The sequence below is a fragment of the Zophobas morio genome, unplaced genomic scaffold, assembly GCF_036711695.1.
Source record: "Zophobas morio isolate AGI-343-1 ecotype UQ-CSIRO unplaced genomic scaffold, CSIRO_AGI_Zmor_V1 ptg000014l, whole genome shotgun sequence".
Classification (NCBI taxonomy): domain Eukaryota; kingdom Metazoa; phylum Arthropoda; class Insecta; order Coleoptera; family Tenebrionidae; genus Zophobas; species Zophobas morio.
This window is the reverse complement of record NW_026972119.1, coordinates 7478332-7496901: the sequence shown is the minus strand read 5'-3', so window position 1 is coordinate 7496901 and position 18570 is coordinate 7478332. Positions and strand designations below refer to the sequence as shown.

The window sequence follows — 18570 nt, the reverse complement described above, 5'->3', positions numbered from 1 at the left end:
CGTTCACTCTAATAAATTTTAAAAATGAAAAAACAGTTTTTTGAATAAACATAAAACGTTTTTTTGAAGTGAGTTTGCGGGGAATGAGAAAATATATATTTTTTAATATTCTACATGTACTGTGTTGTACATTTTCAACTATTGATATAAGTTTATTTTATTCTAAACTGCTGCTTCAGTAAACTATTCTTAATTTATTTTAAAAACCCTATCACTTCAAAATACATATATGTTTTTGGACGCAGGTTAATCTGAACTTTTCTTCTTATTTTCATGCGCGGAAAACGCCATTAAATTTTTCGTATATATTAATAATCACCTGTATAGCTTCTAAGAGCATTTATAAATTATATTATAAAAAACTGGTCTAAGTTAATAGACAGAATTTCATTTTTCTATGAATTTGTTTATAACAACCTCTATAAGTTAAAACAAAGAACTGTCAAAGAATAGATAAAAAATCGAGGGAGTTTTTCTATAAGAACATTTTGTGATGACTTTATCAACATTTTAACAGACACGTGTATCAATTTGAGTAGGTACAGTGTAATACTACATATATGATCGAAAAAAAACTATTCTAATAGACCGTGAAATTTATTTTTAAAATAATATGTTGGCAACACCAACGCGTTTGTTGTTCAGTTTGATAGTTACGGTCAAATCACTGTCAAATAAAGAACAGTTAGTCCAACATGTATATTTTAAAAATAAATTGCACGACCTACTAAAAGATTTTTTTATCGTAATAACACTACTACATCTTAAAATTTTCGGACAAATGCGGTAAATCATTCTTAATTTAGTCAATAAAATAAATTGCTTCATTCATTAATTTTCTTGAGTCGCCCTGCATCAGTAGTTCTAAATTAAAAGTAGGGCCTCAGAATTTACGAAATTTCTATAATAAAAATTAAAACTACGACTTTCGTCGTTTACAAAGGCCGTTATTTACAAATTGCGGTATTCAAACAGTATAAATTACGGCATTCGTACGCAGTGACAATATAAAACTGAAACTACGTTACCCTAGGGAAATAAATTTATTTTATAAATTGCAACTTACACAATTTACAAAGTACGGTGTCGGTCGTTCATAAAGTAGAGCCATAAATGTGTTTTTACAGCCTATATATTTTTTTGTTTTTCTACGACATCCAGTTTTTTAAATGACACTACATATTTTTTAACAGATTTTTGTAGAGCTTGTTTTTCTAAATCCATGAATGTATTTTACTTTACTCACCCGCCACTATCTGATTCGAACGCATTATGTTACGAAAACACACTTGTTTATATGTGTCCAGAGTGGCTTTGTCGTCAACCCATGACAGGAAACGGATTAACAACGCTTTTCGATTAACATTATTTCAGCATGGACACGTATGTCAATTCCGACACGTGCAGTATAATACTAATAATAAAACACTGGGATGTATCGACCTTGAGATTTGATCAATAAAAAAATTTAAATATAATAGATAACAGCAGCAACAATAGTGTAAAAATTGGTCGAAGGTTATTTCGACAAAACTTCCCTCACATCTAAAGTATAGTCGAACAAATAAAGTTCCGAAAAATTTTAAAATTTAACTTGAAATAATTTTTTTTTATGATCAGCTAAAATTAATGTGTGGATTGATAAAGTACAGGTAAAGAAGCATCGTCTGCATATGTTTCTAGTGAATTTTTCCGTATAAAAATTTATTGATGAAGTTCTCAAGATTTTAGCAAGGACACGGATATCACTTTGAATAGGTGCAGTGTAATTCTATTAATAACAGTACTGTATCCTCAAATTTTCGGGAAAATGGTGTGGGTAATAAAATATGTCGTCTCAGTCTATTTTTTTTTTTTTAATCAGCTTGTATAAGCAATTCTAAAAAATATGAATACATCAATAAACCACAAGGATGGACTGTTATTAATATTGTGTGTATTTTAGAATTATTCGGTAAAATTTTGAGATGACGTCATCAACTTTTTTGGGAGGGGATCAACAGATAAATTTTAATTACATGTCTTGGGTAATTACTTAAAAAAGATTCATAAATCACACATTCAGTACAATGCCAATAAAATTTTCCTAATTTTTGAGATGACTTAATTTTTTTTTCTGGAAGAGATAAATGAATTTTAGTCACAAAATGCAAAATTTCATTAATATAGTAATTATAATACTTCCTTTAGCTTAATTCGAGAACATTCAAAAGTAAAAAGCTTTTCACGTTATTTTTACTTCCCGTATTCTAAGGAAGTATTGTAGCAGGGTCCATCCGGCGAATGGTTTTTCGACGTTTCATGACCCCTAAAATGTGAAAAAATTAGGTCTTCCGTTTCCATCTGTCTGTCATCTGTGTCGATTTTTATTAGACAATCTTCGAAAATACTGGGCCTATTGTTGTTAAATTATAATTGTAAATATGTATATAAAATGTAATGCAATATAGTTATTATTATACTATTGCACTGCACGTATTCAAATTGATATACGTGTTCTTACTAAAATGCTGACGACGTTATCACAAAATTTTATTACAGAAAAACTCACTTAAAACAGCATAGCATGCTTCTTTAATATAAGTTATAGGTGTTATATCAAATTTTATAATTTTTCGAAAAAGCCGAATCCGTTGTACTGTATTTCAGGGACGGGGAAAGTTCTGCCTAAGTAACCTTCGACCATTTTTTTATTGGTCATATATCTTCACTATCACCACAACTTCCCGGTATTATTTTATTTGAGCTTAAAGAATAAACAAAATTTGAAATATCTGTATGTACTTAGTTATTAAATATGTAAGGAGTATAAAATCTCCAAATGTCTTTCGAAAATCCTTGACTATAAGTAAAAGGTTATTGATAAAGGAAATGAGTTTCTGCTTTATTTGCAAAAGTTGCTATATATATAAATGGCAAATTCAGCATTACCCTGAAAATGTTGGTTTAGCAGTTTTCGTAGAAATTTGTTGTTCAAAACGGGAAAATTGAGTTTAAAAAGCAGCGAGAAAAGAATTTCCATTTGTTTTACAATGTTCGATATCTGTGAATGCTTGGAAGTGTATATTTGGAATTATAAGCTACACATGTCGTGGACACGTGTAGATTCACGCTTTAAATATTCTGGTCAAGTTTCATATAATGTAGGAGTATAAAATTGCATCCTTAATAAATTTAAAATAATCTAAAAGCATCAAATTATTTTATTTAATTATAGAATAAAGTATATCAAGAAGCAGTGAAACTGTTAACTACTAATGATTAGGTATAACACAATAAATTTTCGTTGTTTTTAAATAAACAATTACCATTTGAATGCCGTGACACACCTTAAAAACAATACAATTTCTCGAATCGCTACAATTAAAAATGCACGTGCTTAAGTATGTCGTTTTTATGTGAGGAAAATGATAAGTTCCACTTGTTTATTTTAAAGCATTTCAAGTTAATCAGCATAAATTATTGCAACAAAACAGTGGCAACGGATGAAAGTCGAAACATGAACACTAAAATAATTTTATCGAAATAATCTACTCTTATAGAAATCACTAATAAAAGAAAAGCCGATAATATAGAGGACATTATCATTCCGATACACGAATTTGTGATAAAAACAGGTGTCTCGTATTTGAAAAATCCTTGTTTGAGTTTGTGAAAATGTTCTCCACAATGGACGAATTGGACATATTAGGTAACACTTTCCTTACACCGGGTAAAAATGTCTTGTTTTTTTTTTCAGCAATGCCATGGTTCGGCATGGACATAGGGGGAAGCCTATGCAAATTAGTTTATTTTGAACCAAAGGACACTACCAAAGACGAGGTAGACTCAGAAGTGGAAACATTACGCAACATCAGACGCTATTTGACAAAAAATTCGGCTTACGGAAAAACCGGACATCGAGACACACATTTGCAGGTAATTTTTCTAAATATGTAAGCGATAATAGTTGTAATAGTCGCAGAAATTAAATATAGTGTTTCAAGGACTAGTAAAACAATTAAATAAATTAAAGTATAGTTTATCAATAATTGCTATACTTACTACAAGTAGGCTGTTCAACGTGCGAATCATGTCAATTTGTGACGTACAGATGCACGTTTTTCAGGGCCGACTAGAAAGCTGTATTTTGAACTGTACCGTGTAGTGGTTATCTACAAAAGGTGATAAGATAAAAGTACTAACATACACAAACGTGTTTTTGCTCGATAAGTACACCGTATTTTTTGCGATTTGTTAGAAATTAGAATTTGTACAGTCAATAGGAAGCACTGATACCCTCGATCTACATGAGTTTAACCTTTTTGAACATGTACAAATTAGACTTAACTATCTGACACTACGATAGTGACAAAACGGTGGCCTCTGTTGCAGAACTTTTCAAAATTGTGAGAATTATTTGATGTAATTATCACCAAGAATGGTACCAACTGCTTCGGTTATGCCAATGTAGTGTAGCAGGTGTACATTTTATGATATATTTTTGAGGATTTAGGTTGTTTGAATGAAAAATATTTTATGAACTTTCTTCATAGCAACTGTAAGTAGTGCAAATTAATGAAAACAAGGCAATTTAATTTTATCCGTGCACTTAACTCCGACAGTAATCACTTAAATTAATATAACTTGAAAAAAGTGTACTTCTAATTTAGTTTAGAGGAGCTATATCGAAATGGTTTCAAAACTAAAAAACAGACTCCGAAGCCAAACATCGAAATAATAATAAAATAACAATTTCGTAGACTTTGTACTATGTTATCACTTGGAAACTTTTAGCTTGGAACTTTGTTAATTTCGGTATTATTGACGTTTTTTCATGTTTACTTGTATAAATATAATAAAAATATTAACCTCTTTTGATGTGTTAATTGTTAACCGACAGGTCGTCACGTATGTTTACTTTCTGCAAATATTTTTTATTTAAACAATTTAAATCAACATGCTTGGTGGACTTCGATACACAAACAGATTAATTTTTTTCAATAGTTACCCTACGAGAAGGACTGTGGTAATAAGATCGTTGCAATTTTAGATGAACGATGTTCATATACGGGGTAGAAGAGGAACCTTGCATTTTATTCGATTTCCTTCGAGCGAAATGGTTAATTTTTTGGCCTTGGCTAAATCAAAGGGGATGGCCAACTTAGTAACGACAGTTTGTGCGACCGGTGGAGGTGCCTTTAAATTTGAAGAAGACTTTAGAAGGGTGAGTATAACAAATTAAGAATCTTTAAAACAAGTGTAACTTTGAAATACGTGGCAGATAATTTGAGTACCGCAAAAGTTCTTTGTTCCGAAAACAAATATTAATTGTTTTTGTCGCTTATCTGATATTTTTATATTTTATTTTTATTAGTTCGTAAAATAAAACTTTAATTGCACACGCCTGCAGTAAACAAATATTTGAGGATCATGTAATTTTAAGAGAATTACGTGGTACTTTACGTGGGGACAATTTTTTTACAAATCAAACAACAAATCGGCGTCTTGTGAATTTTATGACCGGTAAAGCAGATACTTTTGTAAAAATTACTTTGCCAAATAGGTAAAATATTGTCAATAAAAACTTCATTTTAAGACGTTCTTGTCTACTGTTCATTTTAAGGCTTTAAAAAATCTTTGAAGTTATTTCCAGTACATTTCTGTGTATTATAAAAGAAATAAAACAATTATGAAATTTTAAAATACGAGTAAATGGGTACTGGATTTTGGAATTTTATTTTTTGTCGATAATAAATGCGTTTTCTTTTTAATTGGTGTGAACAAAAAAAAATAGTAAACTTTTTAAAACTGTTATGAATTGTAATGAAATTTATTACACCAATTAAAGACAACATTAAAAATAAATTGTACCTTGTGGGTGCCCCAGAATTCAATACCACATATCTTTTGTTAAATTCCTTTTGTTAGAATAATAAAATTTGATTTTGCGATTTTTTTTTGTGATGACCTCTATAAAGTGAAAAAAGTACCATTCTGTTTTCCGCTTCCATAATTAAATTGTAATATTTTTTCCAAAAATTGGGATGTCTAGGTTAAAAAGTCAACATGGATTCGTAAATCACACATGTGGGGGTATATTATTTTTTAAAATCTATTTTAATTAACGATTTATCTTGCTTACGATAACCTTAAAAGTTTGTAAGATTTCATAGCAGCAAAAACCTAGATGTCAAGCGTAAAAAGCCAAGACGGATTCAAAAACCACAAGTATAGTAGCCTTATTAGTTTATAAAATTTAAATAATATTAACATACAAACTTTGAAAACTAGCGGTCCAGTAATTTCGAAGATTATCTAAATTAAGTGGGATTTATAAACTTGCTGTTGACGTTGAAGTTCCCGTTGCAGTTGTCGTTGATAGTAACTTTGATGTTCAACTTCTGCCGTATTTAAAGGGGTTGTAGAAGAAAAGTGAGGATTTAAGTTGATTGCTACAAAAATTGACCATTTTAGACATGTGTTAAATTTTTTGTTGTTGAAATAAGTCAAAACATATTAAGAAAAAAAATGCAAAATGTAGCCCTGCCCACCCGCCCTATCTCAATTGTGATGATTTTTTAATATTCGCCGTGATTCAAGGGGGCGGAGCTTAATTGCAAAATACTTATTTCTTTACGAGAAATTAAAACCATGTTTTTGAGTATCGTGTTGTTCAAAGAATACTATGTATATTAAGAAACCAAAGATTAGTCTCCGCCCATACCCGCTCCAATCTCAATTCTCAATTGTGATGAATTTTTCGTTCGTTGTCAGATCGAGGGGCGGGGCTTAATTACAAGATTTGTCTGCAAAAATTTACCATTTTAAACATTGTTCTGAAAATGTGGCTATCTATATTAAGAAAAAAAAAAAAAGGCAAAATATAAGCCCCGCCCACCCGCCCTATCTCAATTGTCATGATTTGATTTTAAATCGTCGAGAGCCAAAGGAGCGGAATTTAATTGCAAAATCCGTATTTCTCTACAAGAAATTACCATGTAAGACAAGTTTTTGAGTATCGTGTTATTCAAAGAATACTATGTATATTAAGAAAAAATTACAGCCAAAGATTAAGCTCCACCCACACCTGTCCTTTGGACTTATTTTCTGGTTCGTTGTCTCAATTCCGATATTCTTGCACCGACATAGTTTTTAAGTAAATGATTGTGTTATAAGACTGTAATGTATTGTTGTTCTACGGGTCCTTTAAAGAGCCTTGTGCTCGCTGGGCAAATATACTTTATTATTATTATTATTATTATTATTATTATTATCTAAATAGTAATGAAGTTTTCATTCGTTGGCAGACCCAAGGGCGGAGCCTAATTGCAAAATCCATATTTCCTTACAAAAACTTACCATTCTCAACGTGTTTCAAGTTTCTAAGAATAAAACAAATAATCACAAATGAGATAGGGTGGGTGGGCGGAGTTTATTTTGCCTTTTTTCTTAATATACATAGTATTCATTGAACATCACGATACTCTAAAACATGTTTTTAATTTCTTGTAAAGAAATAAGTATTTTGCAGTTAAGCTCAAATCATTAACAATCAAATAAAAAAAATCATCACAATTGATACAGGGCGGATGGGCGGACTTACGTTGCCCCGCCCACCCGTTCTATCACAATTTGATGATCTTTTTTATTCGTCGTAAGCCGAGGGGCGGAGCTTAATTGTAAAATCCTTATAAATGTCAGCGACAAGTTTATAAATCGACCTTTAAAAATTAAACTTTTAGGGAGTGTTTTACATAAAATTTTCACAACACTAATTAAAGAAACTTTAAAATAGGGACCAAATTTTAAAAAACATTGGCAATAAGACTGGCAAAATACTAGTTTTTTGTACTCAACCAAAGTTTTTTATATGTTGGAAAACTATGGAAAAATCCAAATTTACACAGAACTTCTCTCTCCCTTGAAGTAACGTAATGACTTGATTGCAATTCACCAAGTTCAATTTTTTGAATGAATTATAAAATTTAATTCTACAAGTTTAGTTTCTTGATATCTTATACAGTTATGGACAAAACATGGTATATTTTGAAATTTTACAAAGATATGAGGAAGTTCGTGACTTCTTTTTTTAAAAGTAATCCACAATCCAAAATGCTGAATTGTGTTTACATTTCTTTTCAGGAAGTCAACATGAAACTAGAAAAATTCGATGAATTCGATTCGCTTCTAAAAGGGTTGCAATTTGCGGACGCACAGAACCCATCAGAATGTTATTACTGGGCCAACCCCACTGACGACACCACTTGTGCTAAAGTTCCATACGATTTCTCCAATCCGTACCCCTTCCTAATAGTAAACATCGGTTCCGGTGTTAGCGTCCTGGCCGTTTACTCAGCCACAGATTACAAACGGATATCAGGAACAAGGTATCATTGTACACCACACGCACAAACTTTATTTCTAAAACTTGTTTTGGTGCAGTTTAGGAGGTGGCACGTTTTTGGGGCTTTGTTGTTTGCTGACTGGATGTAATACTTTTGAAGATGCCATCCAATTAGCCGCGGAAGGTGACAATACAAATGTCGATAAATTGGTGCGTGATATATATGGCGGAGACTACGAGCGGTTCGGTTTACCGGGAGATTTAGTTGCGAGCAGGTAAGGATAAAATTACTTTGGCTGTAACATTCTTTCTTTGCTTGTCGTTTCTCATCTTGTTCGAGCGTCGCTTTTCTTTATTTTGTATAATTTCCTGCACGTTTGTTCTGTTTTGTTTCGTTGGCATTGAAGTTTCTCCGCCTTGTGTAGTTTTGGACAAATGAACTGTCGGGAGAGGCGCAGTAAAGTGAGTCGACAGGATCTAGCGAGGGCAACACTGGTTACTATTACTAACAATATCGGATCAATTGCAAGGATGTGTGCCACGCAGGAAAAGATAGACAGGGTTAGTACTCGATTTTATTTGTTTATTTTTTGGTACAGAAACGGTTATTATGTATAATTATCTTATCAAACGAAAAAATGCATATAAATGATATAATAGCAATAATAATAATGATTACATATAATTATAAAAATGCCCAGACATAACTACGAATGATAATCGTTATCGTCGGCTGCACTTTGGTGTTTTTTTTTGTTTTATGATTTATATTTAAAAAAATTGATTAATTTCATTACCAAATACGCAGATTGCTCACATTTTATAAACCATTTAATTGTTAAACTAACTAAAATTCCAAGTCCCACATTAATGTATGACTTTTGAAAATGGGACTCCTAGGTACACAGATATTTTTGGTCTACAATTCACTTCTCTAGTTCGTGAGATGTAAAGTCTCTACGGACACATAACAGACAAAGTTTTGATTTTCGATTCTCAACGTCGACCCAAAAAACGTGACGAGAAATTACAAGATGCTGAACTCAGCAATGTAAGCAATAAAAAGGAGAGAACTAGAACGGATGGATGGATCCCTTGGGGTCATCACTCGAAACACTGGTAGAACCACTAAAATCGTTACCTACTTTTACCTTGAGGTCACGACATTGTTAATTCTTTTTAACCTACGCCAAAACTTCAGTTTTTCATAATAAGTTTAAGATGCTATTAATTATCCATGTTTTTTATGAAAATTTTAGTGTAACCATCTTGTAATTCCAAAGTCAACTCATGAAATGTTCGTTGAAAAAGATCTCAGAAAATTTTGACAATGTCGAATTTACATTGTTTAGATCCTTGAAATCCTGATGATGTCAGAGTTCTTTTACTTAAGCATTAGTAAATTAGCTTGCAGAACTAGATGATCTGACTTCACCATCAAGTTCAAATGTTGTAGATGGACTACCAAATTTTCGCTACTAGAACCAGTGAGTCTTTAAAAATAAATCATCCAAGGTATTTATCAACCACTCTGCTTAATATCAAGATCGGATTAAAAAACAATTATATTGGAGTCGTCAGTTGGTGAGAAATTCAGAAGTTTGTAGACACAACCCAAAACAAAAGAGAGTGATCTGTTTGAAAATTTTTAAAAGGAAGAATTAAGAATTAATTGCTTGTGTATCAGTGGTCTTGATTACTATACTTCCTTAGCTGACGCCCAATAAGTAAAAATGGCTTCTCAGCAATAATGACAACTTGAAGTGTTCATGTTTATATATCGGAAGAATGTCACGTAGAAATTAGTTTGAATAAGTTTGTCGCCTCAAAACAGAGGACTAAAATTATTAATTAAGCCACAATCAAACAAAATCTTGTAAATATTATTATTATAATTCTTATTTTATCATTATTTTATTATTATAAGGACGTGCGCATTTTCACATTTTTGAGACTGATAATTTGATCCAGTGGCGGCTCGTGACTTTTTGAAAAGGGGGCACACAATTTGATTGATGATTTAAATATGAAAATATAAAACAGGTTGTTATTACCAATTAATAGTCGAAATTGTGTGACGGAAATAAATACAAAAATACATTCAATAAAAATAAAAAAGAATTTCTCCACATACCTTTTTGCCTTTGGTCAAAATTTTACGTTCATGGTATCTAAAATTTTGGACAGTTTTAGACGTTCTTTTAAAAACCATTGCTTCTTTCAAATGATCTGATAAAGTCCAATTCAGCCATAAAATCAATCAGACCTCGAAATATACCTGGAGTTTGTGATTCCCTACTTTCGTAATGTCCACGTAAAGCAAATTTAAACACTCCACAAAATTTTATGCACATTATCAATCGGCTAAGAAAAGACCAATTTTGGCAAATGACATACCCTCTAAGAAAATAGAGGGTGGGCGGGGCTAGTACTTGCTAAGGTAAAACTGAACAATATTAAGAGTAGTCCCTGGAATGAAGAGGGGGTCGGTGGGCGGGGCTACGACTTGCTTATAAGTTATAAGACTGTTTATAAAAGAGCTAAATTCACTTCTGCCCACCCCTTTTCCCTATTTAACTTGCTTATTTTATTTGCTATAAAATAGGAATTGAAATCTGTTTAGAGCAAAGTAAAACGTGGCCCCTTTCACCCACCCCTCCTCCGTTTGGATTATTCATTCTTATTGGCTACCAAGAATTAATTTCACGAGTCGTCAGTATTTAATTACTCAATTTGTCGATTTTTCAATTTTTGACGTCTTCAATTTTTCGAATTGCAATGTTTCATTTTTACTTCCCGAGCGTAAGCTAAGCCTAATACTTGCCAAGTTAAGACTAATTTTGGCAGATGATAAACTTTCTAATAAAATAGAGGGCGGGTGGGCGGGCCTAGTAATTGCTAAGATAAGACTGAACAATATTAAGCCTTTTTTCTATTTCATTGACTTATTTTATTTACTGTAAAATCCGTAGAAACTAAAATTTAAAGCAAAGTAAAAAGTGGCCCCGCCCTCCCACCCATACTCCGTTTTAATCATTCATTCTTTTTTTTCGAAAAAGAATTTCAGTTTTTAGATTTTTCAATTTTTAATTTACAATTATTATAGTTTTCATTTTAAATATGTAATTATAATATTTTTTAAATATTACAGTTTTTCAATTTTATTTTATTAAGAGTAGTCACTGGAATTAAGAGGGGGTAGGGGCCACTGCTTGCTTATAAGGCTCTCTAGAAAAAAGTTAAACTTAGCTCCGCCCACCTCTCTATTTCACTGATTTCGTTTATTTACTTTAAAACGGGAATTGAAATCTGTTTTAACATGCGCTGGAAGTACTTTTTATTGTGCCTCCCACCCACCCTTATTCCGTTTTGATCATTCATTCTTATTGGCTCTGAGGAAAGAATTTTTCACGAGTTTTCAATTTTTAAAAGTCGGTTTTTGGATTTATCAATTTCAAAGGAAATGTGCAAATGAAACATTCTGATATAAAACCAAGAAAATGAAAATTAAAAAATCGGGAAAATGGAAAATTGTAATATCGATAAATTGAAAAATTGAAAATAAAAAAACGAAAAACTGATATGGAAGATTTTAAATCGAAGGAAAAATGAAAACATTATAATATCTGATTTTGCCAATTGAAATATCGCAATTTTTAAAAATAACAAAAAATTAGAATTTCACTCCGAATATTTCGAAAATATTGCTCTGTGACTCTAAAGACGCTATATTTTTGGAATCAGCACGTCAAGATTTATAACACTGAATTTATTGAAAATTTTTGGACGACTTTTTCAAAAATGAAATTTTCTCTAATGCAAATTTAGAGCCATTTTCGACGATTTTCGAAATTTAACTAAACACATTTTGTAGATTTCAGGCCGCAAAAGACACTCCCGGGCTCATTGTTTCGATAACTGCAACCGTTTTTCCAGAATCGCCTATTTGGCAGTTTTTAAAAATTTCAAAAAATTCGATTTTCACTCGGAATATTTCGAAAATATTGCTCCATTATGATAAACACGTTATATTTTTGGAATGAGCACGTCGAGATCTATATCCCTGAAATTTTTCAGAATTTTCAGATAAGTTTTTGAAAAGTGAAATTTTTGTATATGGCGATTTTTGTCGACCTTTGGGTTATGTGCCCAAGTATTATTAATATAAGCGGTGTGTAGTTGTTTCCGAATGTCTGTATTACCGAGAAGATTATCCAAGAATATTCATCATACGTATTCGCGCAGAATGAAAATTAAAACCCGCGATAGTAACTCAATCCTCCCGAGCACGGTCAGAACGGGACCACAGTTTAGTGGTATCAGGTGCATATCAGGCGACTACGACGTGTGGTTTACATGGCAACGGTGTAAACAAAACATCTAAATCAGCCATGATTCGGTCTCTGTGCCCGGTTTTTATCAGCATTTCATCAGAAATAACATAACATATATCCAAGACACATCTTTAGATGTAAGTGGAAGTAAATTTTTGATACATTTTATACAAGTGGGGCAAAATAAAAAAAATTAGTTTTGATAATTATGACACAAATTTCCGGATAATTTTTTAAATATTGAAAATTATCAGTGTGTTTGTAGACGTTGTAATTTGGGGGGGGGGGGGCACGTGCCCTTGTGCCCCCCGGCACCAGCCGCCCCTGATTTGATCAATACAATGTCTGCGAAAACCTTGGAACGTCTGCACATTTCAAAGCATTCGATTTTCAGTTCCTGATTTATATTCTATAATGATGAGCCATTCATCAATTTTTTTGAGTTCCCCTGTATAAGAAATTCTAAAATAAAGTGGTAAATTTGTTGTGTAGTTTTTCGAAATCACTAAGTGTTATTGTTAAGCACAGCTGGGGTTTGTTGAGGACCCAACTAGACAAAAAAAGTCATAAAAATTCCTTCATTATTCTCGGTTAACGGATGAACTTACCTTAAAACGCTTCCTACTAACATTATTATTGTATTGTTGATGAAAATCCCGCCACGTGTTAAATTGAGAAAAAAACAGAAAACTGTCCGCGTTGATCCCTTTATACATGTTCCCGATGTTCTTATGATTAAATGAATCAAATTCCCACAACACAGAGAATGTCCAAATTTCAACTTAAAAGCGTGTACAAAAATGACACTAAATATAAGACAAAATAATAAAATACCCCTCGCATTCCGAATCCAGGATGATATTAATTTAACTGATAATAATTTTCAAAGTTCTTTCTCTCTAATGTAAGAAGTCTCTTACGATGTTCTCCAATAGTTTATTATGGTTTTCTAATCTGAAAGGTGTAAAACTTCGACTATTCCTCAGCACGTGCTATGTTTGTTTTATTTTAAATTCACAGCTCACCTTAAGACTTTCATGTGTTCATGGTTTAATACAATTTAACACCGATTATGTAGATGTTCCTATAAAAACACGTGACGGAAATTCACTTTTTAGAACCCATTTGTTATAATGATCTATCTAAAAGTTGTGGATGTTTTTATTTTAGTTTTAGTTCATTTATGTAATTTAAACTAATATTAAACGTTAATTCATTTTGAGAGAAAGGACCTTGAAAATTATCATCAGTTAAATTAATATCATCGTGGACTGGAAAGTGGAAATGTGAAGTGTATTTTATGTTATTATTTTTGACACAGTTTTAATTTGAGCATTTATTCTCAAATTATTTATTATTTTAACATTGACCACATTTAATTTATGACAATTACGATGTTAATATGGTATCAGAGGTTCCTGTAATGATAAGAATGAAACTCTATCCAGTTCTGTAACGAATTGTTATCATAAATTATCTTGATTATATGCGTAAGGAACAGACAGTCGCCAGACAAAAAATATATTTAATCATTTACTTGAAAAAACATCAACTGTCGACAGAAAGCAATAAATATATCTTAATTAATCTCCCTTATTTTTTTGAGATAATATCGTATAATCTTGAAAGTTTTATTGAAATCAAATGAGCTGTTTTTGTGATATTTCATTAAAATGGTTGTCATCAACGTTAATTTTTTTACGATAGGTAAAACTACAACATGATCAGCTTTTAGTGATTATCACGCGACTAATTTTGATCTGTCATCCTATGCACAAAGATAAAATAGGCGGATTATTAAACTTTATATAAAGGAAAGATTACATACTTATTGAGCATTATACTTAATATTTTGAGGTAACGTCACCAAGTTTTTGGAGAGAATAAATTGTTTTTATTACATTATGTTACAAGGGAATATAAAACTTCAGTGTACTTCTTCAAGAATATTCTTGAAGAAGTTAAAAAAGAAATTATTACTAATATCCAGAGTTAAGCAAAGCCGAAGTGATGGTGAATCAATCACACAAATATTAAATACGACGGCGCGATGTCAGGCGATAAATTTGGCTGGCCGACTGTGCAGTCTCAACCTCAGTGGCGTTTGATGCAATTCAGGGTTTATCTGATCAAGATCATCACGAAAATTGTGATGTTGAACAGTCATTTTTAATTTTTAAAGCATTTTAACGTCTAGGAGAACTCGTATAACTGAAGAAAACCTAGAAAAAGTAGTCATTGTTATTAAGATCCACGATCGGACGGCAATGAGCATCACTGCCGCGATGCCGAAGTCTGCTGATATCATATGGTAATAATCTGATAATGTAATTTCATAAATATTTTAGAGAAATTAAACACGTAAAAATCATTGACAAAATTTCAAAAAATCAGACCATCAAACACCTTTCTAAATAGGATACGTTGTGGGAACAAATTTGAACATTTTTGTTTGTCGCTACAAGAGTTATGATTGTAGGGACATTTTTTAAATGGAAACTTCTTTTGCATCCTGACCAAAAACTGAAGGAAGCGTAACAAATAATTAATGTTTTCACGACGTTTTACAATTTGTAGAATATTAGAAGATATTTACCCGTTTTTGCCTTGTGGCGATTTTAATTGACGTCATCTCACAATTTTGTGTAGTACATGCTACTTGAAATTTATAGCCTGCATGTTCCTTTGCGTGTGGATTAATAATAATTTAAACGTATTTTTAACCTTAGGCGTGGGTCATCTTAAAAAAGATTTAAAAGTGACACAGAATTTGTTTTGGAATCTGCGTTACGCACTTCTTTCACATTTTACTAAAGATAAATATTTCTTAGACATTAGTTTAATCTTGTACGCAGTGACTTTGTACTCGATTTAGCATTTAGTAATTAAAAATGAGACGATGCATTTAGAGTAACAATTATCTCTTTTGTGTATATTTTGTGACTAATGATTTTTTTTGCCGTGTAGGTAGTTTTCATCGGTAATTTTCTCCGAGTGAACCCCATCGCTATGAAGCTCCTAGCGTACGCCATGGATTATTGGTCAAAGGGAACAATGAAAGCCCTCTTCTTAGAACACGAAGGTTATTTTGGTGCAATTGGCTGTTTACTTCAATTTCATGACGCTAGAAGTTGAATGCATCTGAACCTTTACGTTATGAACATTCCAGTGAAGGTGTCGGATTTTAGTACAAAATAAAATAATGTTGGACATTTTAGCGAAAATGGTTAATAAAAACCATACTATTGGCGTTTTATTGTAGATTTTGTACACTGCTTTTATATATTTAAAAAATAGTGACGTTTGAAGGTGTAGAGGTTTTTAACTATGTTTTTCTATGTTAAAATTTTATACATTTTTTAATAAATCTTCATAAACAAGAATTTCAAGGTGTTGGCCAAATACTGGTACGCGAATGACGCACATGTTTTTTGTTTGTTATGTTTCGTTGTAAATGTAAATTATATGGCACAGAATCAATCATCTGTAATTAATTATAATTTTATTAATAATAATTTATCTGTGGAAATGAAAATCAGTTTACTTATGTAAAATATATTATTTTACTTACATCAGACTTTTATTAGTTTACCAAATAAATTACTATAATCTTTAGGGGTCCCATTAAAAACTGAAAAATCTAAGACGTTGACGTGCTGGTCGGTAACGGTGAACAAAAAGTCTGCATCGTACGACAGACTGTAAATCGGCGAACTCTTCCCAGGTCTTCTGCAACTCTCCATAAAATACATCTAGATTCATAAAAAAAAACGTTAATTCGCACATACAAAAAAAAATTGACGTCAACAACTCACCTGAACATAATTATCTTGTCGCGTATCCCATAAAACTACTCTTCCGTGACTGTTAGTGCCACTAATAATAGAATTGACGTGGTCATACTGGAAGCAGTAAACAGTCGCAAAATTTGGGTCACCTAGAGCCTGTTCACATTTGCCTGTTCTCAAATCCCATCTTCTCAAATAACTATCATAACCGCATGACCACAAAACTGATGCGCTTTCCCACTTCAGATCCAGGACACCAGCGCCCAGTATATCTCCAAATATGTCAGGATAATAATGCGCAAAAAAACTCTGCCTGAGGAGATTTCATTTAAATGTAAAATTATAAATTAAAATTTCGTGCGTACTTATTCATATCAAAGATGTGAACTGTAGACATGTGGTCAATTCCGTCGGTTCCAATTGCTAGTAACGATTTATTTTCTTCCGACAGTGCTACTGACCAAACCCTGCCTTGTAAATCAATCTGATGAAAAAAGGCTTCATTGTCGTCCGGTTTATGGCGAATTTTTACATAGTTATCTCTTGAACCGGACACTATAATGTTATCACAGATATCTACTGAATTAATATCTGCGTCGTGGTAACTTTTTAAATCGAAGACAAAATTGTGATCGTCCGTGGACCATAGCCATAAACTACCATCCCTACGAATTTAAAAAAGTATATTAGATGGATTCAGCAATGTATGAAAGCGCTGAAGAGATAAAAATTATTAAACCCAACGTTAAGTTATAAGTGGCAAAATGAGCAGTTTTTAGAGTCACTGCTTCTTTTCTATCAAAGAGGATGCCAAATGGTTGGCGAAACGCGTCACCACACTTGCCACTTTTTTGTTTTAAATATCGGGAAAAATACAACGATCAAATTTTATTTAGTGTTTAAACTAATAGTCACCTAAATGGGACACCCCATTTTTGACATAACTTATAGTTATCTTCTTCCAATAATGATAATAATAATAAATTAAACTCTGCTCTTTTTAAAGATTAAGCTTTTGTCTTAAAGTAAGTCATTTCTTTTTAATTATGGAAAAAACATGTTTATAATTTATTTTACTTCAGGTTTACCAACTCACTTGATCAGTTTTCATAACTGTGTATCTATGAAAAACAGCAAATAATTTAAACAGGATGTAAATCAAAATACAAAACAGTAGACTTTTATATTTTACAACTTACTATTATTTTTTATCTAATTATTATCATTAATTTGTAAAATCAGCTTCAGTAAAATATGCACATGAAAAACAAGTTAAATAAGTGAAAAAAAATGGACAAAATAAGTTTAAGACTTACATAAATAAGGTTAGGAAATACTTATGATCTCCCTTCAACGACATCATTATATTTAAACAATAATTAATAATTTTCACCTTGCATAAACCCTTTACTAAGCCTACTACTTACATCTGACCACTCAATATGTAATTACTTTTTTTGACAAAGCGGCACACATCAGCATTTTTGCTTCCTTTGATGGTGTACACTACATTTCTTGTATTAATACCTTTACTACTACGTTTGTAGGCTTGAATACAACGTCCTCTACTAATCCATAACAGATTTTTTTCTAGTTGTAACCAAGGAATATACTTTATCTTACTATAAAGCAGCATACGTTCTTTGTACAAGCCCAACTTCCAGTTTCTGGATACTCTGAGTCGTTCAAATGATGATAAAATGCGGCCTGATCTACAATGCATTATGTTAAACAAAATTCATTATGTATTACAAAACATTACCGATTGATGATGGCCGGATGGACTTGATTTGTAATAAGGGGCACAACATTTTTATTTAGCAAACTGCCCCACTGTTCTATTACTTCGTTAAATCGTCTACACGTCTGTTTAAGTCTACACAAATCATAAATATCTAAGGATTTGAATATTTTTAATAAAAGTTCGGTGGATAATGAATCCAAAGATAAAACCATTTTTTTGTGAAACAACACACAGGTAAGCTGAAATTAGTTATTCCTTTCACATTAACTTCCATTATTTAGTTATTGCAATTCATTATGAAATGGGTACGACAATTACACTTTATTTATTTTATAACATAACCTCAATTATTTTAATGAATTTATTTTCACGTCATGT

The 18570-nt window shown here is 31.7% G+C and overlaps 3 protein-coding genes across 7 annotated transcripts in view; 1 reads left to right on the top strand and 2 right to left on the bottom strand.

The window, feature by feature from the left end:
* LOC135129252 (cyclin-dependent kinase 8) overlaps positions 1-4100 on the bottom strand; it is a 26047-nt gene extending 21947 nt beyond the window's left edge. Inside the window, exon 1 of the mRNA XM_064056407.1 lies at positions 4045-4100. The gene's annotated coding sequence lies outside the window, so the exon portion shown is untranslated. The remainder of the gene's footprint in view (positions 1-4044) is intronic.
* Positions 1-16230, top strand: part of LOC135129257 (pantothenate kinase 3) — a 20045-nt gene extending 3815 nt beyond the window's left edge. For 3 of the 5 annotated variants that reach the window (XM_064056413.1, XM_064056412.1, XM_064056417.1), the window contains 6 exons: positions 3740-3918; positions 5033-5206; positions 8125-8369; positions 8425-8601; positions 8734-8887; positions 15628-16230. In XM_064056413.1, the coding sequence (XP_063912483.1) occupies positions 3740-3918; positions 5033-5206; positions 8125-8369; positions 8425-8601; positions 8734-8887; positions 15628-15795 (1097 nt within the window). In that variant the 3' untranslated portion in view covers positions 15796-16230. Of the gene's footprint in view, positions 1-3496; positions 3692-3739; positions 3919-5032; positions 5207-8124; positions 8370-8424; positions 8602-8733; positions 8888-15627 lie in introns of those variants that run through there. The other 2 variants (XM_064056416.1, XM_064056415.1) reach the window with 2 other exon arrangements.
* Positions 16200-18570, bottom strand: LOC135129256 (uncharacterized protein). The gene is made up of 5 exons (XM_064056411.1): positions 18211-18570; positions 17876-18160; positions 16814-17113; positions 16476-16761; positions 16200-16412 (listed from the first exon to the last, which is right to left on the bottom strand). The coding sequence occupies exons 1-5, from the start codon at positions 18402-18404 to the stop codon at positions 16233-16235; spliced, it is 1245 nt and encodes a 414-aa protein (XP_063912481.1). The 5' UTR covers positions 18405-18570; the 3' UTR covers positions 16200-16232.

Bases quoted from the DNA above. Each gene is read 5' to 3' on its own strand.
- LOC135129256 (XM_064056411.1), bottom strand. From the start codon at position 18,404: ATGGTTTTATCTTTGGATTCATTATCCACCGAACTTTTATTAAAAATA. The intron at 16,762-16,813 runs GTACGCACGAAA...AAATCTCCTCAG, and splicing joins CACATCTTTGATATGAATAA to GCAGAGTTTTTTTGCGCATT. The intron at 16,413-16,475 runs GTGAGTTGTTGA...TTATGAATCTAG, and splicing joins GACAAGATAATTATGTTCAG to ATGTATTTTATGGAGAGTTG.